This window comes from Cyrtonyx montezumae, unplaced genomic scaffold, assembly GCF_038088225.1.
Source record: "Cyrtonyx montezumae isolate F1298 unplaced genomic scaffold, pur_monq_1.0 scaffold_20, whole genome shotgun sequence".
Classification (NCBI taxonomy): Eukaryota; Metazoa; Chordata; class Aves; order Galliformes; family Odontophoridae; genus Cyrtonyx; species Cyrtonyx montezumae.
In genome coordinates this window covers 1,472,077-1,495,806 of record NW_027071937.1, presented here as the reverse complement: position 1 = coordinate 1,495,806, position 23,730 = coordinate 1,472,077, and the positions used below count along the sequence as shown (strand labels likewise).

Here is a 23,730-nt window from a genome sequence, read left to right as displayed (position 1 = left end):
CACATCTGAATGTACCTGTACCTTTTTTCAGGGAAGAAAAAAGTGCATGGATGGACAAAGCTTCAAGGCTTCTTCTGGGTTGGTTGGTTTGTTTTTCAAACATCTGTTCTGTGTTGTGTTGTCCCTGAAGGCAGATTTACCCACTCTTAAATTATGCAGCATTGCCCAGAGAATGGCTCTGTATGGTAGAACATGCTCTCAGCAGTACAACCTTGATTTCCTGCCAGCACATTTCCATGTAATAATATGTCATTGGAAAACTACACTTGACTTTTTCTGTTACTTTGAGCAGGGAACTAGTGACACTAGTTTGAAAACACAATAATCTATACAGTGAATTAGAAGTGTCATGATTAAATTCATCTCGAGGGGTTGTCAGAAGCTGTACTGCTCTGAATACTGTTCTTCAGCCCACAGCTATTCTGCTCTGAGCATTATCACTCTGCAACTGCTTATGAACAGCCCTTTGTGGGAATAATAAAAGAATAATACTCTCCTCTACGCTGAATACATTTTACTTGTTTAGTTTACAGGACGCTCTTGGTAAGTTATACCCGAAGTGCAGGAACACATTTCCATATGCATAGATCATTAAATTATAACAGTACCAGTAGTAAAGCAAACCTGCCAAGAAATTCTGTTCCTCTTAATTAAGCTTGATCTATACGTGCCTGCTGACTTAAGATGCCTTTAGTGTCCACTGCTGAGATGACAAAGTACCCTGAGCAACTTCGTGGTGGTGATGCTTACAGAAGTTGTGCTTTTCTAAGAATGCAGAAATGAGCACAAAATGCATCATGTTATTTCCATGGAACACTGTTAACCAGTTTACTTACAGCAGCTTTGAAGTACAAAGCTGAAACTTACCTTCTGCTCGGCTCCCTTACAGATTAGTGTTGTAATTAAACGTGCTGTTAGCTTGAAAAGTGTAAGTGGACAGAATTTCAAACCAAGCTTTCATGGTAAGAGGAACCGACTTTGTCACAGTTCCACCAGTATTAGTGATCTGAAATTGGTGCACTGCAACTTGTAGTTCTGGAAGCAGTATCTGCTCTCCCTCGTTATCATGCTGTTCTGTTCAAACTGTCTGGAATTAGTACAGGTGAGGTACTAGTCTTCCTTTCCCTACAAACATTCAGGTGCATGCTATGTATGCTCCCCATCTGGATACAGCTGCATCAGCAAACAGAATTTGTCCATTGGATCACTCCTGTTTCTCCACCTCCTCTTTTCATTACCTGCTTATTTACAGAAGTAGAAAAAAAGTGTAACCTGCTGCAGCAGCTTTTACCATGTGATAGATAGCTTAAACCTCTCACCTAAATATAGCAAACTATAGAAGAAACAATGCCATCTCCCTCTGCTCTTAGTTTACTAAGGCTGCTGATTTCCATAGTAGACAAACTTCCTTTTTTTTTACCATAGGCTGGTATTTATGGCTTTGAAAATGGCAGTTCAACTTTCCCACCAACTTGCTGTCTGTTATAATTGCCCAGACTGAAGCATTCTACCTTCATTTTTTCCTTCTCTCTCTCTCTCTCTCTCGTTTGCCTCAGTCCATTCTACCAGGACCACGTGTGTTCGGCAAGCAAACATGTTCAAGTAGAAGCTGCACTGCACCTTCTGAACTGCAAAGTGGCTTATGGCAACTGGAGCTTCTAGATTCAGGTAAGAGGCAGGAATTAGGCCTAAGTCTATAAATATTGCTATTTTGGACTTTAATTTATTGCAACTCTGACTCATCTCAGCTCCCCTGTACCAGTGGGTGACTATGTTCAATTAATGCTGTCTAGAATTAGTGTAATTTGTTGTAGCAGAGATAAGAGTCCAGAGGGTTTCACAAACGCGCACTTCTGGATGGCTGAATTACATGTTCATGTTTGTTTACACAGCACAGAAGAGATTGTACCTTTATCTTATTGCCACAGACCTCTGAAGTTGGAAATTTCTGCCTCCATCTATGATTAATATGCTTTTCAAATTCTTCAGCTCCTGATTATCAATGGATCATTAATTAAAAGTGCAAGAGACCTCTCCCACTAAGACGACTTCTGTTGTTCCTGTGGGCTAGCTCAGTAGCATCATTTAAGTACCCTTAACCACTTAACTACCCCTGGTTAGATTATAAAGAGTTAAGGCACCACATACATGATGAAACAACATACAACATAAGAAATTTGCTTTTGAACTGCCCATCTCCACTTACCACTCTGGATCATTCAACTCTTCTTATGCATCAAGATTAAGCCTGAATGTTTCATTTAGCCACATGAACTGGAGACAAAACACTGAATTTGAATCTTACACTAAGGTGAATTTTTCTCTCACAAAACTCAAAGGACAACTTTTACTAAGGGAATCCATTTCCTGTGCAGTATCAGCTGTGTCTAACAGGAAGAACATCCTCTCCTGGAAAGCCCCAGGCTGGAGGAACATGCCTGTGTGTGTCCCACTCTTGCTTTTGTGTTACCTTAAGCCTCACTTGCACACAACGACCAAATTGCTGCCATTTCTGAGTGTACAGGGGGAAAATGGGAAGACATTTCAGGGCACTAAAGAGCCTGCATGGAAATAGGTATGGATTTTTTATGGTTGTTTTTTTTCCCCCCCCTCCAACAGGAAGCTTGAGAGTTTGCATCCTGAACACTCAGTTTCAGTTACTGGTTCTTCGGACAGTACAGCAGTACTGAAAGGAATTGCAGTGAGTCCAGCAGAGAGCTTATTTTCGTAAGAGGTACCAGTCTGCTTTACAGCTGAGAACAGCAATCTGAACTTCATTCATTCAGAACATTTCTTGTTATGTATCTGAAGGAATCCAACCCTCACAGAGTTCTTGTGCTGTTTTCTGAGTCTCAGGAAGTAGGAGCCTTTTCTGGAAGCTGCTTCTGTGACCTGGAACTCCTGTGAAGGTGGGAGGAAGTTTTCTCTTTATTAACTAACAGATATCTGTCTACAGAGAACGTAGCTAAATGCACTAAGTGATGATGCAGAATGATTGCATCTTAGCCTGTGGTGCAAAGGAGGCAGAGAGAAACCTAAATTTTGTCTAAGATTGAAAAGCTGTGCTGTCTGCTTGCTCTTCACTTACACAGTTCCACTAGATGTGGTGATCCACGGGTTCTCAGGTTCATAGCTTCATAGGTACATTAGGTTGGAAAGGACCTACAAGATCATCTAGTCCAACCATCCTCCTATCACCATCCCTACCCACTAAACCACTAAATCAGAAGTTCAGATGCAGAAGTATAAAGGAAGCAAGGACAGTGTGCTTCTATGCTGTGTCTGTTAGGGATCACTGACTGAAAATCCTGAGACACACAGGCTGATTTTCTGAGGATATTGCTGGACTGGATCAAGGATGGCACACTGAAGCTGCTCATATTTGCAGCTATTCTGGAGTTTTTGAATTGCCAGGGAATTGATGTCCCACAGCTGAACAGCCTCCAGGCTGGAGATGTCTTCCCTAGACCACCTGAAAGTTTCCATGCCACTCCTCCTTCTACCCAATAATGCAAGAAACTTCAGGGCAGGGAAATGTTGCCTAGCAGTCCAATGAAAGGAAAAATGCACAAATAATTCCAGAATTGGATAAGATGCTCCAAATCTTTTTTCCTGCCAGAAGGCAAGTGTTATTAAAGAAAGAGTGCTAGTTCCATTTCAAGTGATCGAAGACATTGGGATAGTTGTCACAGATGTTTGCTCGAGTAGAAACAGTCCCTCAGCACATGGAGGAGTTTACCTAGAACTCTTTGTAGGACGATTAAAAGCTTTCAAGAATCTAGAAACATACACAGAAAATTCTGCAATGTGACAGAATCAGTTATTTACAGGGATGCTGGAGGGAAACTGAGGAAAGGCTGTGGTGGGCAGAAAATTTGGAGGAGCAAAAGTATTTTGAGTGCAGTGAAAGTTATGGCAGTTGGGTTTACAGCACATTCAGCGGGAGCTGTGACAATTGCTGAATCATTTTATTAACTCATATTGGCTAAATGACAGCAAATTAGACAGATTAGGAACCACCTACCCAGGCACTAAATTGTCTTTGTGAGAGTTGGACTGTGTACTGCGTCCAAGAGAAACTGCTTGGGCAGCAGAGGCTGCACATTACACAGACCCTTCATGGGTAGAGGCTGGCCTCCCTCCATCTGCGTGGCTCAGTGCCCAGGAATAAATAAGGTCACCATGTTCCAACTCCTGAATGTGTGCTTAAGGAAGACAGCAAGCCCTGGCAGAGGGAGGACACGGTGGCAGGAAGCATCGTGTACCATGCCTCCACCTAGCCAGGTCTTTTCACTGTCATTCAGCCCTGGTTCTATAACATAAAGGCTTTCAAGCACAGGATGGTGATGGAAATAGATCTCAAAATGCTTATGCAGATTTTATATAGAGTCTGTATAATGTACAGTTAAAACACTAGCTCAAGACAGCACTGCCCTTCCCAGTCATTCCAGTTTTAAAGCCTTCTCTAGACAGAATATGCCTGTAGAAATCTCAAATGGTTGGCAAAGCAGGACTTCGGTTCCCTTGTCAAAAATATATGAAACTCTTTACTTTGAAGAAATGATATCTGGGTAGATTGACCAGCATTCCAGCTGCCACTCACCCATAAGGAAGGAAAATATTGAAGAATGGTTAGCAGTGCTCAGTATCTAGGGAATGCCATTGGTGAAGGCTGCTGTCTGCCATGGGCACTTCAGACACTGCTCTGAAAACTCAGCAGGCTGATTATATATTTCTCCCTCACATAGTTCCATGAATGCCAAATTATTACAAAGGGAAAGTAAGTACCTCCATGATCATGGGGTTGTAGTCAAGAGCAGCTAAGGGCAAATAAATACTATTTTAACAATGGAACAAGTCTGCTTTTTAATCTCTCAGTTCTGGAAATACCCTCATTTCTCTCAACCAGGTCACCAGATCTCAAGTTTTCCTTCTGAAGTCAATGCAAATGCTTTGCTCAAGCTCCACCATGAATGAGACAGGTTCTCAGGCTGTCTTAGCAGTCATTCCAAGTGGCTTCAAAGAACAGATGCAGGAGTACATTAGATATTTCAACATCAGGACACATTGTCTGTCTTACTGAGAAAGGCGGGGACAAATTTTGGACATACCTACTGCTCTATGAGCAAAAACATACTGAAGACATTTAGTATCTTCTCAGTGAACAAAAGGAGGAGAAGATCCAAAAAAGTGAAAATTAAAAACAAAAACAAAAAAAACAGAAAGGGCAGAATGGTTCCAAGAGTTAGAGCAGTAATGACAGAAAAACACGGAAATGCACAGTGAAAACAATGCTGACAGAAAGCAACACAGATTAAACAGCCAAGTACAGGCCACAAAAGAGTGATCAAAGAAGGCAGCAAGACATTTCATTATTCAGTTCTTGAAGTGGACAGATGAATCTTGTCAGACTGTGATCAGTCTGAGTTAAACCCAGGAAAGGAATACTCAAGAGAAGTTCATTATAGTGCACCTTAACACTGCCTTGAAGCATATACAATACTGTCTTGCAGAGGAAGCAGAGCAGCCTGCTGCTCCACTATTAGGACTGCTTAGCCTGACAAGCTGAAAGAATGAATTGAATTTTAAATGAACTTCAGACCAAGCCCTGTGTTTGCACCTTGAAGATAACAGAAGATGAAATCTGCACTACCAAATAGGAAGTGCATTCTGATGGCTCATCAATGTCACCTGCAAATGTAATCAAATGGTTATGTGCTTTAGCAGACAAGTCACTGGTGAGGTTCCTTAAGTTCATTTCCCCCAGTGCACGTACATAGGCTGCTTGCGAGGTCAGGTTTCCACCAGCAGTAGCTAAACTAACAACATTTGACAGCTACTTTTCTACGTCAGCCTATGAGTTCTATCTAGACATATCCTCAATGTTGGAGAACCTACACATACAAATATTTACTGAGTTTGATGTTTTCAATATTGAAATGAAATAGTTTGGTTTTGGTGTTATATTTTGATGCAAAACAACAAGTTTTTGGGTCTGATTCACTACTACATATTCATTCCATACCAAGTATTTTTCTAGTTTTATACCAGTATGAACTATATGATATGATCAGTCAGGACTACGTAATGTTTTCATCTCTGAACTGAGACCTTAAAATGTTAAATGTTAATACATCACCCCATTCTCCCCTCCCCTCCCTTTTTTTTTTTTTTTTAGTTTTTAATATAAAAAGTTGTTTCCAGCAACTTCAAGTGCTGCAAGTACTGCAGTTGTACAGTACTGTACTATGCAACTTTGCATAATGTAAGATTATATAAATGCAAATTTAAAAAGTAACTATTTTAAAACTACACATATCATGTGCACCATGTAAGTCTGAAACCATTTTCCTCCATGTAAAAACATTATTTAAAACATCTACTATGGAACTGGAAGTATTTATGGACGTCTCTATTTTCATTTCCAGCTTTAGAAAACTACAGCTAAACAATTTATTCATGCAGGCTTAAACCCCTGCTTGCCTGCCTTCCCTCCTCCTGCTGTGCCCACATGAACCAGCTGCTTCGTGAATTAATTTGGCCTAGAGTAATCTGATCTCTGCAGATTCAAACTAATATCATCAAAGTTCTTCGTTCTCCATCCAGAGTTCAGCTTTAGTGGTTTAGGGAAATAATTTCTCTCTTACTAGTTAGGTAGTGTTACATATTCCTCTTGGCATTTTAATTTCACACCCCTATCACTGTGGTGTGGCTTTCAGTGTGGGCCATGGCTTTCGTACCTACCCAAACATTTCTGGCAAATATGCAAGGAATGCAGTGCCCCACACACAGCACTATCAGTACAGCTTTTTAGGCTCTGCAAAAGAAGGATTTTTAAAGTAGAACAGTCTGTTGATAAAACCAAACTATTTCTGAAAAGAGTCAAGTAATATTTTCTTATTAAACTCAAACCAGAATATTTGAACTGGCTTTGATAACGTGAAAAGTTGGAATTCAGACCGAAGTATTGTTTAAACACAGAGTTAAATAACAAAAAAACGTACCATATACAAGACTGTCACAGGTATGTGAGATTTTTTAGAAAAAAAAAAGCAGTAAAAATACTCTTTAAGCTGAAAATAAAATCTCTTACCTTTTATATCACGATCTCAGCTTACAGTCATTACATTTCTGCTTATTTTATACAAGTGCATATGGCTATGAAGGTCCGGAGAGAATGAGAATAAAGTGGTATTAACCTGCTGAAAACTGCTCCAAAGTCTTAACTGCAATATACAGATGTTCCAATACCATTTAAATAAGCAAAGACATTTACCTTTCACTTATTGCTGATTACTGATTTACAATCTTAGAGTATCAATAAACAAATACTTAAAAGGAAAAAAAAAACAACTAATAAATTATAGCAGCAAAGCTGTTGATCTGGAATTTACCAGACAGTACATTTTCCTATCATTTAGTGAAAATTTTCAGAGACACAAAAGCAACTATTTCAAAGTCAAGTTCAAGCCTACCCTTTTTGTGCCTCACATTAATGACGTGGTAAAGAAAGAGAGAGAGAGAGAGAGAAAGAGTAACGTTTAGTTATATTTTGGAGAAAAATAGCCTATATTTTCTTCTGGCTTTTTGCTACATTTCATGTCTGCTGACATGTACAATGGTACTAAGCACCACTGCTTCAGGAGTGACCATTGTAAGTCTTTGTAGCAGATCGTGTAGGACACATGCAAATCATCATGGTATTAAAATTCTAAAATAAGTAGGGGAAGTCAATGCAGGATTCACTGCTTAAAGCAAGCACCCTGCTAGCTCATTTTGTATTCCCCCCCCCGTAACCCCACCCCTGCTAGACCAGTCTTTCCCTTCTAGTGTAAAGAAAATAATCAGAAGTATATACACATCTATTGCTATGTACCCAAAGAAAGGACTGTGGCTTGGAGTATTGCTTTTCATTAAACGGAACAAAGTTCAAGGAGTGAGAAAAGCACTTTAGAGGGGAAAAAAAAAAGAGGAAAAAGTTCAGATTCCATGTCTGAAGTTGAGAAACCTCAAAACGAGCCACTTTTGTTCTTGCTTTTAAGATATGTACAAAATGCCATTTCGAGCCACACAACCTGATGGTTCTAGAAGTCAGAGAAGAAATCTTGAGGGCCCAAGTGAATAATAAAAGGTGCGATGCTGAGAGGCTGGCAATAGGGACTGTCAATGAAAAAACCACCTACAGTGGGAAAAGAGCAGAGAAGCAAAACCTCATGTTAATTTCAGAGAGTGGCTGAAGCTAAAGCTCCATTTAAATTTCTCTGCTCTTTCAGCTGCAAGTGGAATTTTCATTGTAAAATGGGCAACTCTGAATTCTTTGAAGGTATTGAAACATCTAACACTTCCCAAGGTTACCACTTTCTAAACAAAGAACTGACAGCTCATTCATATTTTCAGTAAAGCAGAGAAATGTAAAATATGCAGCAGGGGGGCAAGTTTACAATGTGGTTAGTAACTCCCAACAAATGACAAAAAAAAAATAAACAGACTTCTATCGATTGTCTGAAATGACTGCCATCATGTTGGAAAAGAGCACAGCACCCTCCTTGTTTCTGAAATAAGGAACAAGTTATTTGGTACACAAATGTTTAATGTATAGAATTGGTTCAGACAGTATTTTGTTAGAAAATTTTACAAATCTGGGGATTAATGAAAAAGAAAACAGTTGCCAATTGGGAACTCCAAAAGAGGGGCAAGGGGGGAGGAGGGGCGGGAAGGAAAGGGGAAAAAATGTGCAGAGGAAATACTCCTTTAATGAATATTTGATTAACAAAAATGGGCTCTTATCAGCCATGCTTTTTCTGCTCCGTGATGGCTTCCTTTCATCCATAGGCCAGCAAACATATTGGTGATTTTTGAGCACCACTCAATTTGGTTACATCCTCAAGACCCTGCTCTTTATTTCAATACTGAAGCACGTGTCAACAGCAGGCTCACTGCTGCCCCTCAGTAGATCTTCATTTTTTATTAAAGTACCACCAGCACCAAAAAAAGTGAGAGCTATGGCCAAAGAAAAACCATTTAAGATAGAAATGTTTCTAAGTATAAATACTTAGCTTGACAGCTGCAGATAAAGAAGAGCAGCTTGTTATATAAGCCACCCCTTATTAAGCTGTTTCTTTCCCTATAATGGAGGGGGTGGAGGAAAGGAGGAACTTTACATTGCTTTAAGTTCTTAGATCCTCTTCATAAATAAAGCTCCCCCCTGCCTCAGCAGCAGAGTCTGTTGGGGAACAGTGTACACAGACAATCTTGAAAAGAGCATGAACTAAAGCAAACCTCTGGAAAAGAACTGCTGAGGTCGGAGCAGAGAAGTACAACCAGCAATGCTGCTTATTTTGTGGGGGTGATACCTTAATAAAGACCACTTGAAGCCTGCAGCAGGTTTTCTGCACAATTCTAAAACACATGGAGACAGCATGGAGCTGGGGCCCGTCCTGGAGTCCCAGGCAGGTGCACGCACTCCTTCATCTGAAAGAGGATTCATTTGGTTTGAGCACTATCTCTTAAGGAAAGTACTGGCCTATGGCTGAAGTGTGTCACTTTCCACAGCAGCACTCAACAAGAACTGGGACAATTAAATAGCAAGTTTTCATGGGGACCTTGTTGCTGCTTTAGATTCTTATAAATGTAAGGGGAAAAAAAGAGAACCTTTTGTTTTAATAAGAGATTAACAAATAAAATCCTTACTGAAAAAAGTGAATGGAAAATCAAGGGTGGGCAGACAATCTTAAGAGTGAAGAAGGCCACAAGAACAATTGCTTTTTTTTTTCTCTTTTTTTTTTTTTGGTAAAAAACGAAAGGAAAACAAGCAGTTTTTGAATTCTAAAGAATCTGATTGTAGTGTTACTGTTGTCCTTTCTCTGGGCAATACGGACTTAATTGTGTATCTCTGTAATTACATAATGAGTCCTTTTGTGGGAAGTCCCATTGTTACAGTTTTCACAGAATGTAACCTAACACGAAGAGATGGTCTAAGATCAATTCCCTTTGTTTGCTTTTCAGTATTCTGTATACAAGTGAAAAGTCTTCCTGGATAAATTCAAGACTGCCTAAAGTCACTGAGAGTTTCAGTATGCTGATTTTAAAGATTCTAAGGAAACTCAGGTACTGATGCTTAGCTCTATAAAATAAAACAATATCTAACCCATATTTTCCTAAGTTTATTACAGACCATAATATTTACAGAGTTACATTTTAACTGAAATTTCTGTTGTGTGTTTTTTTTTAATTTATGATTATTTTTTAAAGAACTATGCCCTACTTTAAGTAACCCTACTACAAGTACAGGTCATTAACTGAATCTGTATGACTGCATTAGGAAACAGGCAGTACTCTTGTGTTACAACAAAACAGTTTATTTGTGATCAGTGTTTTATATTCTATACATCCTTCACAAATTTAATTTTACATAATCGGATACTTCATTTAAAACGTAAGGTTTAAGCTTCTAGTTCTTCCCTATAACAGAAGGCTGGTATAAGTTATTTGAAAATGAGGTAACATTTCACAGAACATTTTTTTTCAAGTTTTAGAGAACTAAATTTGCATTTTGTTAAAATCAAAAAGTAGGAAAAAGATGTTTCTTTACAAATGACTGCTCAAGTATGTGTTCAAAGAAAACAGGATAAAAAGGCTTTTTTCTTCTAACATTCTGTACTGTATTGTGTTGTTCAATCAATAGGAATTAGCTTCTGCCATTTGCTAAAAGAATGAGTAGTGGGGAACAGGATAAGTTGGGAATTTCATAACTGGTAACAGAACCATTCTCTTGGGTAAACCTACAGAGAGAAAAAAGGGAGAGGACTCCAAATAAGTTCAGTATCCAAAGAAAGTCAGGTAAGAGCTTATCATCACGTTTTCATTACCCTTTCCAGATCAGTCAATGTCATTTTAGGGCGCAGAGTCTCAAACAGTAACATTTCAACACTTTGTGCTATTTCAAACAGATGGTTAGCTTAAAGTTTGCTCTTATTTTTGTCCCTGTATTTGTTAAAATTAAGCAATATTCTCAAAAGAGAATGTTTGTTGTTGAAAAGAGACTGGCTTTTAACTATCATTTTGAAATAGCTTCATCTCTACTACCCTGTTGTGTTTTCTAACTCCATAGGCCAGCTGCAGCTGCAGATATTCTAGACAGGAACTGCTGCACATAGAGGAGAATTCACAGGGAATCTGTTCAGCAGTTTTGGAAAGCATCCATGTAGATCAGTCAGAAATCAAGCACCTACAGCAAATTCTGTATCACCTGTATTTTGCATTTGCTATCCTGTATCCAAGTTGTAAATCTGGAAAGATTAATATATGCCTGATTCCATGATTATTATAGTTCTTGTGGCCTCGCAAGCTTCTGCACAATTAAATGCTTTTTTAAAGTATTCTTTCCTATTTAAATTCTAGTTTTTAACCTACATATCCATTTAGAAATCACAAAGCAGCAACAGCAGGTATTCCAGAGCATCAAATGATCAAAGTGAAGTTTCCCAACATGCAACAGCTTACGAAGGCAGAGAGACATGTTTACCTTACAGCCAAAAAGCATTATCCCAGTACTTTGCATCACAATCATAAGACATTAAAAACAGAAACTCTTTATGTGAAAAATGGGGGCATCCAATTCCACAACGCTTTGAAGTCAGTGATATGTCACATATACACAAATCAGTGATTAAAATCCAGCTCCCAAAATAAGCATCATGAGAAGAACACGAAATGGAAGGAATGAAAGAAGGAATATAAAAGCTGCAAGTAAAACTCTTACTGAACATTGGTAACAGTTGTACTGCCTACAACTGGAAAAGGATTTGTGTTATGTCACTGTATGCCCCAGCTTGTAAGAATACATATGGGCAGGTATCTGCTGATCTAGGTTACAGCCAGTCACTACAGCTTGGAAGGAAGGAAAGGGATTTTTTTTTTTTTAAAAAAGGCATGAAATAAGCCATAAACTTAATTTCTTTTTATTTTTCATTGAAAAAACATGGAAAAAAAAAAGGACAATGGACAGAATACACAGCTGTTAGCTGCCATTTTGTCAAAGCACTTGGCCTGTTAATGGGACAGGATCTGCAGAGCTAGAGAGGTTTATCTGAATTTGCAAGGGAGAATTCCACACTTCTAAGTGCAGCCCGTTGTCCACTGTATATCCCCTTTCCACTGTAGGAGCATAGAGTAGGACCAGTCTCAGTCAAACAAAGTGAATGGTTTCAGTAAAGCAGCACCATTCTTCCAACACTTATAGTTCATACCTCTAAAAGAAAGTGATGAAATAAGTACTTCAAACTATTTCTAACTTTTATAATGCTATCTGGGGAGTTGGTATTTTTCAAGCTATACAAATTGGAAAAGAATAAGTATTGCAAATACGACAAAAGCTAGGAAATAACAGGAATGCAAGCTTGGGTTCCCACGTGAAAAAAGAAGTGTGAACCTTAAAATGTACCCAGCTTGTCATTTGAGTATAAAGATTTCCCTCCAGTCCTGTGACAAGTGAGGACCACTGATACCACTTCTAGTAGATGCAGGGTTTTTTGCGTGCCAGGACATATCACTGACTCCAAACTCCTTTGCTCCCATTGCCACATAAACCTCATTCAAAGTAACCAAAAGGGCCAGTTAGAGGTAAATTATGTTAGACTAGCATTAAAAAAAAAAAAAAAGCAGGTGGATAGGGAATAGTTTAAGTAAGAAAAACCTTTCCCATAATTGCTAAATTTTAGTTTATTTTACAGTCTTCATGAAACCAATCCTTTACCAGCCTGATTTTACTGTGTTTCTTAGTAAAAAGCACTGTGGCAAATGACCATATAGTACCATCCTTGCAGCCTAATGATGAGATAAGCTACACAAAATCATTCTGCTTGTCCCTGGTAGCAGTGGTTTTAGCCTGCAGCAAGGGGGTGTGAGTGTGGGGGATTTACTTGTGTATGCATATAGACTGTATTCAGTATTTCACAATGTTGACTATATTAAGGGAGCTTAGTCCACAGGCCAGTTAAACTTGTGGACAAATACTTTGCCAATGATTTGTAATGTCACTTAGATAAATACTGCTCAGAGATGCTGACATAGGCCCTTCGGTAGTCTTTGAATGGAGCACAGATTGGCTGTAAAAAGTAAGAAAACTACTTCAGTTTCAGTATGAAAGGGAACAGGCAATTAGAACAAGCAGTCCTTCCACAAGATCAGGCAAAGCATAGGCAAAAAAAGCTACTCCAACCAAAAAAGAACCACAAGGTTATGGCATAGAAGTATTGTTGTCATGGTTTAAGAGCTTTAATCTCTTAAATTTCTACTGTAAACCCTGAGCCAACTTGGACTGCCACATTTGGACTGGCACAAGAATTTCTGCATAATTTCTAATCTGTTAATTACTGGGCTATACGTACCATAAGCTGGAGCAGCTGTACTGTACCCATACGGTGCTCCATAGCCTGCAATACAAACAGATGAGGGATGGGTTTCATTTCCCCTGCTAACTGAAGACAATTGCTATTTGCATACCAAAACACATGCACCCTTTCTGGTACATATATTTTCCTCAACTTCCACAATAAGGAAGGTAATGCTAGATGCCTGTGGCAGATGCCACATCGTCAGTGAAGTTCCTATGTGAATTCAGCATTTTCTGACACTTAACAGACAAAAGAAAGTTTCACAAAGATCTGTACATCAAGATGCAGAGAACAGGACCCTTCTTCAAAAGAAGTAGACATTACTGTGGAGCAGGACATGGAAACTGTGTGTAACATCTCAATAATTAAGGCTTTAAAGGTTGTGTCCTCCACCTGCTCCATCTGTTGGGATCGGTTGTCCATCATAAAAAGCAACAGATTTCTGAGAAGAGGATGAAGAGAGATACTCTATGTTGGCCAAGACCAATAAAAGCTTAACAACTGCAATGACTGGGAAATTAAATCCATTCCTGGAATAATTCCACGCTGGCAATGAACATGCCCCTGACAGATTCAAGTGTCTCATAAATGACTCCTTAGGCAGAAAGACAGTTCCAAAACCAATGCTAACAGCCATTAAAAATGAATTACTATTTTTTAATATTTATGATTACATCAACATACAGGAACAATGAAGACATCGTGCTGTTTTACTGTGCCAGGAAGGAGGTCTACCAAACAACAGGGCTTTGCTATTAGTATGTGTGAATGGCTGAAAGGTGCAATTAGAACTCATACCATAATCTGAAAAGGAGAAAGTAAATATTAAAACTTTCTTGCATTTCTGCTGCACCTCACACAGTGTCTCTTTAAGATCTGCTCGCAACCTACTGGTTAAAGAAACAAACCATCCATCACTATTTTGGAAGAGTCACTAGTAGCTGAGTACCCAAACTTTCAAGCTTAAACAGTTCTGCTTCTGATGGTTGCAAATCTGCCCTGAAGAATCAGCAGTAAGGTAACCTGATTAGTCATGTACTTGTTCTGTATGATAAGTATGACCAATGTGAACCAGGAGGTCTCTAGATTCCAAAAGATCCATTTCTCATTGCTAACCAGAAAAATACAGCCAGGATGATAAATTAACATCAGACAGAGTGTGAATGGAAATTCTTTTATTTCTTTTTTAATCACTACAGAAGGTAACATTAGATGCTGTGCTTGTATGTCCAATTCATACGGATAATTTCTAGGATCACAGTGACTCCTAAACCTGCCAGATTTATCCCTGCAGGAGGTTCTTAAGAGGGCCACACATAATGCTAAAAGGTACATGATCCAAGAGGTTCCTTACTTAGGAAAACAGTTTTGGGAACTGTGCTGTGGCAGTGAACTATGACAAAAAAGAAAAAAAAGAGAGATAAGAGAATGATAAAACCCAGGAAGCCATTGTGGGGATTGCTGTATTCTCTTACTCTGTGCAGATGGAGTACAAGATGCAGACTGGTGAACGATAGGTACTGCCAGTTTTTGAGCTTTGATTTATTTAAAGCCCCAGGAATTCTCTTTTCTGCTTTACCTCAGATGACTGAAGCCTAATAGGTGACCAGCACACGGAATGGAACACACCAGCAGTGAGAACTGAACTATTTGCTGTTAGTGCCATGCCTTACCTGGTGTTATGTATCCCGTAGCAGCAGCTGTCCCAACAAATGCACCTCTTGTTAAAGCACCTCGTCCTCTACCTCGCACAGCCTGGACTGCTGCAGAAACAGCTGTATTGACAACTCCTTTAGTCTGCTTGGAGTAATAATAACAGCAATTCGGAATGTTAAAATGTTGCTGGAAATACAAGGCCATCTACATTAAATCAGTATCTTTCTTCTATCTCTTCAAGCATGCTTGATGCACTGTCCTTGCTTAAGGCATTGTACAGAATGGAAAAGTAATGTCAAAAGAATGACTAAAAGAAACTGAGTCCCTTCAGTGAACAAGTTCTCCTAGTTCTGAATCAGGATTGTGTTCACCTTGCAGTCAGCATGATCTGACTACGTTTCATTTACTGGAGTTTTGGCTGTGTGGTCCTGACCTACCCCTGTGGTTTTTGCACCTTTCTTTGGCATGCCTCTCTGCTGTCTTTCCTTATAAACTACCTCTCACTGATCTACAAAAAGGCCTTTGCTTTCCTCCTACCACCCTGAACCCGTGTATCTTCAGCAGGGCCAGGACTTCATTGCAAAGACAAATAACCACCTCATAGCAACACCAGACTGCTTTAGATCAGTGTTTCCTCTTCAAGTGTCAAAAGATCTTGGAATACTACAAGCAGTTGCAGAAGCTGTTACTGCTTACTGCATCAGAGCAGAGCTTTGTGTTACTGGATACTCCCCTGGCTGCCCACTGGAAAAACAATAAAGTAAGTTATCACCATCACTGCCTTCTGCAAAAAAGAGAACGTGAACATGGAGAGGAAAAAAAAAAAACAGTAAAAAAAAGTCAATTTAGAAAATGCCTGAATCTTAAGTCTTCATATCTCAACTGCCTGTGGAACATTATCCTATGAGGTAGTGTTTTCCTGATCCAGTAGACTTACAACACAGTAATAGAAACTGAAATACTCCTAACTAGAAGTCAGTGAAATGAGGAGGACTGTTATTAGTAACAGAACAAAGGCAAAAAGTTGACTTGACATTTATTTTATGATACGTTCTGCTCCTGAAATGGCAAGAAATTCCTAATTTTAATGTATTTTTACAAAAGAGGAGGAAAGACGTTGATAGTTTCTGCTCTGTTCAACCTTTAACTTGAGTGGTCATTGGGGCTGTTAAACCTAATAGACAAGACCAAGTTTTGGTTTTTTTTTAATTTTAGAAATGTTTCTCACTGAATGAAATGTCTCATTTGCCAAGTCTGGTACACAAATCTCAGCCTACTCCAGAACCTAGAAACATCTCTTTTGCCAAACTATAAATGATGTATTCTCTAAGTCTGTGTATGTTAGGCGATGCAGGAGAACTGTATGGCTCTGACAAAGAATAACTTCCATGTTATCACTCAGCCACTGAACTTAAGTATTTCCTCCAGCTCCTCACCACTTCTTTGTGCCACCTTTTCTACTGTATTTTCTTCAGCATAAACCTCTTAATAATATGAAAACATTTCACAGTAGCAGTGTACAGTCTGGTCCTAAATATCATACTGTGTTGTTATGCTTCTGCAGTTACTGTCAAGGCATAAAAATAGAAGCCTTACTGTGAGCCCATAAGACAAAACACTGAAATAGTTTCCTGTAGAATCTCCTGTGTCATAAAACACAGAGCTGTGGTAACAGAATGTACCAGAAAAGCAAGGAACAATTCTTACCTGAGGAAGAATTTTCTTTTTCTTGTTGTTTGCTGCATTAGGTCCAGAAAACAGTTTCTCAAGTGCTGCTAATGCAGCACTTGCTTTTGCTACTTTCTTATTTGGGCCTGCACCTCTGAATTTCTGGCCATCTACTTCTACCTGAAAATTGAGATAAGATTTTATGTCTAGTGTTTACCCTTGGGAATACTGTGCTGTACCTGCTGGTCAATGATGAGACAGCTTTCGGCAGTTAAAAACAACAACACTTGCTTCTGAAACATAATAAAGAATACCTGAGTGATCACATGAACCACTGTTATCACTGAGTCAGGAACCTGGAAACTACAACTGGAGTTAAAAGAGGAGCAATATATCTATTTGATACTGAAGTTCAACAAATAAGTGATGCTGCTTGGAAATGGGATTTCAGAGTCAAATGTTGAGGCCCCCTCATCTTTAACAATGCCTTATTTACCAACATCTTTGCTTACACTAACACTATATCTAAAGCGCTACCTCATAGCTCTTCTAAAGCTTAGTGCTACTCCAAACGTATCAGAAGTAGATAAAGACAAATTTAATCACTACCACAGTCATTTCAAATACTTCTGCTAAGATAATAATAGAAAATTGAAACTGTGAGATTACCAAGCACGTCTGCAATGTTTGCTAACCAAGTATTTTTGTTTTCCAGACTGTGGATATTACTTTTCTCATACTCATGACAAGATATGATATGGTTTAGTGCTGTCTAAATCCAGTTTTAATTCTCATCTTGTCTTCCCTTCCCCAAGTCAGGGGAGCAGTAAGAGATACAAAAAGTACAGAAGAAATCTTAGCTGTAACAGCAAGCAACTCCATGAACTGAAGCACTGTTAGTAAAACCACCTACCAACTCTACGAATCTGTTTTGCTCACCTCCATCACAAAGCGCTTGTCATGGCTTCCACCTGTCTCAGAGATGAGCTCATACTTCAAACCTCTTCTTTTTTCATTGAGCTCCATCACTGGGTTTTTGCCACTTGCTGTCAGTATAGGACCCTGAGTTCTTACCTAGAGAGACAGTTACGGGTTTGCTTCAGAGCCTTACGTCTTCAAATGGCAGACAAATATCTGCAGCAATACAGCATACAGCGTCAAGTGGTCAGCCATCTGGCCATTATCACTTTAGAATTGCATTTTGGTCCCAATACCCAAGTCTCACTAGAGTTTCCAGGAGCAGAACTATCAAAGGCAACACTGCCTTGGTAGCTTGATGCGCTAGAACAGCAGATAGAAAGTCTCTTATCACCAGTGTGATAGCAAGCTGGTGGTTTCAGAGCCTAGTCTGGTATCTACGAATCACCAAGCATTACACCAGCTGCACTTGGAATTTAAACCCACAAGGTATCCAAGTCTGAAGCCATGGTGTCAAGTTCCTTGAAATCAAATACTGATATAGGGGACGTTGGCCTTCACAACCTTGCACACTTCTCTGCTGCTTCATCTAATTACTTCCTGGCACTACTCAGAGCTCAGACTGAAGAAGGCTCAGCAGAGATCACGTATTGAAATGAATATATCTGGAAGCAGGGAAGGTTGGGCTGAGATCTAAGTGCACCAGCACATGGGCCTGCATTACAGTGCACTCAGCTACAGGTGCAAATGACCGCTCACCGGTAAAGATGGATTGAGAAGGAAATTTCCAAAAGCAAGTTCTAACTTTTCTATGGACTACTCACCTCTAGGGTAGCAGAGGTGTCAGCTGTAGAATTTCCAGTATTATTGCTTGAGATTGAAGACACTGTTTCATTTTTACCTTCATTATCTGATTTTTCATCAGAACTTACACATTCAACATCTGCATCAAAACCAGTTGGATAACCCATTGCTTGTAAAACCTACAACAAAAATGCAGGTTATTAGCTGTAAAATAGGTAAAATAGTTTCAGGTTTAAGAACTGGAATCAAAACAAATAGAAATATTTGTCTTTAATACAGTAGTTACTCATGAGCACTATTCATCTCAAGATTTCCATGCAAAATAATATGGTAATATTAGGAAGGTCATCCACGACACCACTTAACAGTATGACCAGGAGATTGTTTTGTACACTTTTCCCTCCGTGTTTATATAGACAGATGAATAGATTTGACTGTGGAGCATAACAGACAAACAGTATCATGAGAATTAAAGCACTATATTTGTACAAGATGGTACTTCTGGAGTTTCCTAGGGAAGTATAGATGACAGCTGATGGCAGTATACAAAATCTGACCCTGAAGCTTCAGGGCTGGCATCCCACCTTCCTGGCATCTTTCACGAACACCTGAGGATAAGTGCTTCTAAAATGGGTACACGGGGAGACAATTTAGGTTCTCTGAACTAAGATGTAAAGCGTGGTAATGTCCAGCTAGGAGAGCAGTAAACTACTTCATCTGTAGTAAGTTTGAGTGAAGCATGGTAGAACTTCCTAGCTTACTCTATGCTGCTTACAACCAGCAGCCACATAGCAAATGAAATTTTACTCTGAGGTATTAATCAGTTCCTTTAAAAATATCCTCTGCTAGCAAGGCCAGCCACTCCTTTAGCCATTTAGGGAACCTAGTTGTAAAGTTACCAGACACAGGCTCAAAGAATCTGAAACCAACCTGAAACTTCCCTGAAAACATAGTCCCAAGAAGAAAGTGCGAAAAATCACTGTTTGAACACTGAGTTCAGAACTATAAGGGTGACTCCAGACTCAGCTCCCATACAGGTGTTGTACATTTAGCTCAATTTTCAGGGCTTTAATTTTCAGAAAGGTCAGATCTAGAAACTGAAATGTTAAAAGTAAGCTCCCTTGTAAATATGGGAAACAAGGGCCCAGATTTGCTCCGGGGGGGTGGGGGGATGAGGGTGGGGTGCTGGCAGCTGGAGAAAGCTAGTCTCTGCCACACCATCCATTTGTCCTTGGCTTGAATCGGGGATGTTTTGAAATACAGCCCAGGATCTGTGTGTGTAGATTGAGAACAAAGCTGGGTTAGTACCAGCAAAGATCTGTCAAACACAGAGGAGTTCAAAGGCAGAGAAGTTACAGCTCTTTGGAACAAGTCTTCTTTCCCCTCCACACTCCTCTTTTACTTCCCCACAAACAACTGCAGGGAGTGAGGTAAAATAAAGGCATGAGGAAGAAAGTCAGGAAGGACACACATATAGAGTTGCCTTTCCTGAGGAAGAACACATTCCCTCAGATACTTCTGGGCATTTTGAACTTGGAAGCACAAAGGACAATGGGATTTTCAATACTGAAATTGTAAGAAAGCACAAAGTTGCCACATGAAGCCTTTGAAAATGCAGTTTTTCTTAAGAACACGCAGTATGAAGCACAGAATGACAGATGTGCATGTTTTTATCATAACAGCAGTTCTATTAAGAGGTTCTCCTACAAGCAGTTCATGTGAAAGAAACTTCACTTTCTTCCCAGAAACCCAGCAGGCATGGTCTGCTTTAACATCTCAGCTTTCCCCCTGCCATGCAGTAAGGGCGCTCACACTGGGCATTCCAGTCTATTAAGACCTCTGCCAATGTATGGCACCTACAAGAGGCAACAGCAAGTTAACCAGCAACTGCCTTAGTTACTGAAAAACTGACTGCAGACCAATCATTATGCAAAGTGTTTACCACTGTGCATAAAGGTATTCTTCCAATACCAAGGACAGGAAACAGCTCCTTATTTCAAGGAGTTTAACAACCCGTGAATGGAGAGATTTGGAGAAGAAAGGGGGCAAAGAGGGAGCCACCAACATGCTGTTCAACCAACAGGAGAAGCAGAACTGACACACAGACACCCCTCCTATGACTGATGCAGAACTTAAATACCACATTCAGTCCATGAGCTGACATGCAGAGCCATGGGAGATTTTCAGTCCATATTTCTACACTGTTCCTCTCCATTATTCTAAAAGCAGTGATGCTTTTTCACCCATTGTCCAACCATGTTCTGAGTACATGGGTAGTAACTCAGCCTCACTCAGTTATTTATTATTGAACTTCACTAGCATTACTAGTTCTCAAAACCATATTTTGTGCTCTGTGTTCCAAGATCTGAGGTTAGCAGATTACTTCAGGCTGCCTTACCTTCACTGCCACATGGAGCTTGGCTGTTTTCTTAGAAGGTCCTGATGCTTCATATGTTGTACCATCAACGTCTACAGACATTGTGAAGACTGGGGCGTGGACTGGACCAGACTGGGATAGCAGCTTATACTGAAGTCCTGGCCTGATTTGGTTCAGCCTCATCAGAGCATTCATGAGATCTATTGCTTTACTATCTAGTACTGAGTGGAGAGAAGAAAGGAGGGAGATTAACAAAACAGGAGAAACGAAACAGTCTGTATCTGTTTGCATGTAAGTGCATTCTGCCCATATAAAGGAGCAAAACAACCTCCCAGTCTTTCAAAGATTAAGGGTAGTCATAACACCTAAGTTGTAATACACTATTTCACCTTTAGGTAACTATAATTATCCATATTTTAAAGTTAACACAACACTCCTGCAGCTATCAGTATTCATCCCAGCCTCTCTAATAGAAGTTTTTTAAGTAGTGAAGGACCAGATGTAGTACTGGCACCAATGGTAGCACAATCAAAATAACCTCTAGAATTGACTGGGTCACAGAATTGCTGAGAGTTTTTTATTCTGTGCATAAATTCAATGTCAATGTTTTAAAAATGAAGCATTTTATGTTCTTGTGGGAGAGTACTGAGGGACTGGAACTGTATGACATTCTCAGTGCTGGACAATAGCAATACTTTTTTTTGTGGCAAGGATTTTTTCACATGCTGTTCCACAGCAACACAGAGAAGTTTTTAAATCAGTTCCTACTGTACAATGCATCTTTGAAAATAGAATGGAGAAGTGTTGCACTTACTTTTTCTCAGATTACGCTTCATCTTTTTATTTGGATCTTTATCATCCCCAACACCATCTTCAAATGGTCTCTTGAGAGCAGATGAGCCTGTACCTAGGGTGTAAATTCCCTTGTAATATGAATGTACGATTAGAAAAGCAGAATTCCATAACAGAATCACAACAGTCCCATACTGTTCTTTCCATGTTTATAACTATGGAAAAAGCCCTCAACCTTCAATCAAAGCTTTCTCTTATTTGTACATATGAGCCAAGAGTAGCTTGTTACTCATTGTACTAAACCATGGAAGATACCTATTTCCAATATTTTGTGCCATATAAGTAATGAGATTATTGTTATGGACATTCATTATGTGGTTTTTCACCAGTCTACATTCTCCTCTTCCCCAGCATAAGAATCACAACTACTATTTATCCTTAGATCCCAAAATGATTTTGTGTTAAGGAAAATCATCAGTACTGAAGCTGTACTGCCACTACTCTGTTGGTACTTCTGGAGAAAAGAGCTTCCACACTTTCTCCTAACAACAAAATAATTACATAAAAGACAAAGCCGAACAAAATTTAACACAAAGAACAGCTTTCACCTTACGCTCATAGCATGTAACTCAGGAGTTTTGTTCATTCGACATTAATTCCTATTTTATTTCCATATTAGTTACTTTTAGAGCAAACAATACGTACCTTCTTTGTCAGCTACTGACCAGGAATATTTCTGAAATGACTTGTTTGATGGGAGGGGATCCATTTCCAAAACCTTATAAATCTGACCAAAGGCTGATAATCTGAGGGCATGCTATAAGGTGACAGTAGAAATAAAAGTTATGTCACAGTGCTGTTTTTTCCACAGTTGTCTACATTTCTAACTACGTTTGTAAACACAGTTGTTTGCTCTGTGTGGAATGACAGCTACAGAAAAATGTTTATTCATAAAAATCAAAAACTCTTTTTCCATAATACAAAATGCAGGCTGCATTGACAGGGAGCCTACTCTAGGACTCTGGGCTGTGTGCACCTGAGATAGGATGCAATGGTGTACACACATGACTGCTTAAGGATTTATTTAACCTCTATTAAACTGCTGCACTCAATTCATTTCATCCTTTCATTGAAGGGCACTAGAAGAACCATCAGGACTCCTTTTAAAATATGCCACCCTGACAGAGAAGGAACTGAATTAATTAGCTGAATTCTTCAGTATTGTAGCATCCAGCTCTTCAGTACGAGTTCTGTACCTGAGCACTGTGTGTAATGGCTTCTTTTTGCTGAACTGTCATGTAAGACAAAGCATCTGTTGGCTCCCGTTCACAGGGGTCATGGAGACCAGGGCCTCCTGGGAAGGAAGAAGATAAAAAGAAATTGTTGGGAGTAAACATGGAATGATATGAAAACAGGGACTAAATGATATCTGCAAGAAGAAGGCAGTTTAATAACAACAAATGATTTGGGTAGACACGCTGATTTCAGTAAAACCATAGAAAACAGCTAGTCATTAGGTCAGTAATTGTATGTAACCCCTTAATGAGACAGAAGTTTGTTTATAAGCAAACCTAGCATTTCTCTAGAGGTGTTTATAGCCAGGTTGGATGGGGTGGACTGGGCATACTGATCCAGTGCCTGATTTAGTGTTTGGCAACCCTGCTACAGCAGAGGGGGGGGAACACGATGATCTTTGAGGTCCCTCTTAACCAAAGTCAGAGATTCCCCATGAACTCCTAACTGCAATGGAAGTACTTCATTCAAACAGTTACAACCATGCAACCTTCTTTTTGTCTTTTAATTTTAAGAAATAAGTCATTCATTTAGTTCCACAGCAGGCAGGGAGCACAAGGTAGGTGTTTTTCATCTAATCACACAGCAAGCAGCAGCATGCTGTTAGACGGATGCGAGCTGCCTGCTAAGTCTTTTGTATTCCTGAAGTTAATCCAGCCCCTTACCAGGAAGCAGAATTCCAGATGCCAAGCACTCCATCACTCGTCGTAATGCTTCCCCAGCGCCCAAAGGTCTATTACAAGTACCTATAGATTTTTCACATATAAGCTCGAGTGGCTAGAAGACATTAAATTATGATTAGTATGGACACAAGGGTAACTGTAACTG

General features: G+C 39.5%; 1 protein-coding gene and 1 long non-coding RNA gene across 11 annotated transcripts in view; one reads left to right on the top strand and one right to left on the bottom strand.

The window, feature by feature from the left end:
- The first annotated feature begins 1,585 nt into the window (after nucleotides 1-1,585).
- Nucleotides 1,586-10,276, top strand: LOC136049258 (uncharacterized). The gene is made up of 3 exons (XR_010622278.1): nucleotides 1,586-1,668; nucleotides 2,620-2,909; nucleotides 10,006-10,276. It is a non-coding gene; the product is annotated as an uncharacterized LOC136049258 (long non-coding RNA).
- Nucleotides 5,273-23,730, bottom strand: part of STRBP (spermatid perinuclear RNA binding protein) — a 51,488-nt gene continuing 33,030 nt past the window's right edge. For 3 of the 10 annotated variants that reach the window (XM_065737284.1, XM_065737286.1, XM_065737290.1), the window contains 11 exons: nucleotides 23,568-23,679; nucleotides 22,866-22,963; nucleotides 22,315-22,426; nucleotides 21,632-21,724; nucleotides 20,839-21,038; nucleotides 18,461-18,619; nucleotides 17,658-17,792; nucleotides 16,758-16,898; nucleotides 15,068-15,194; nucleotides 13,389-13,433; nucleotides 10,338-10,781 (listed from right to left, as the gene is read on the bottom strand). In XM_065737284.1, the coding sequence (XP_065593356.1) occupies nucleotides 10,705-10,781; nucleotides 13,389-13,433; nucleotides 15,068-15,194; nucleotides 16,758-16,898; nucleotides 17,658-17,792; nucleotides 18,461-18,619; nucleotides 20,839-21,038; nucleotides 21,632-21,724; nucleotides 22,315-22,426; nucleotides 22,866-22,963; nucleotides 23,568-23,679 (1,299 nt within the window). In that variant the 3' untranslated portion in view covers nucleotides 10,338-10,704. The other 7 variants (XM_065737282.1, XM_065737281.1, XM_065737283.1 and 4 more) reach the window with 4 other exon arrangements.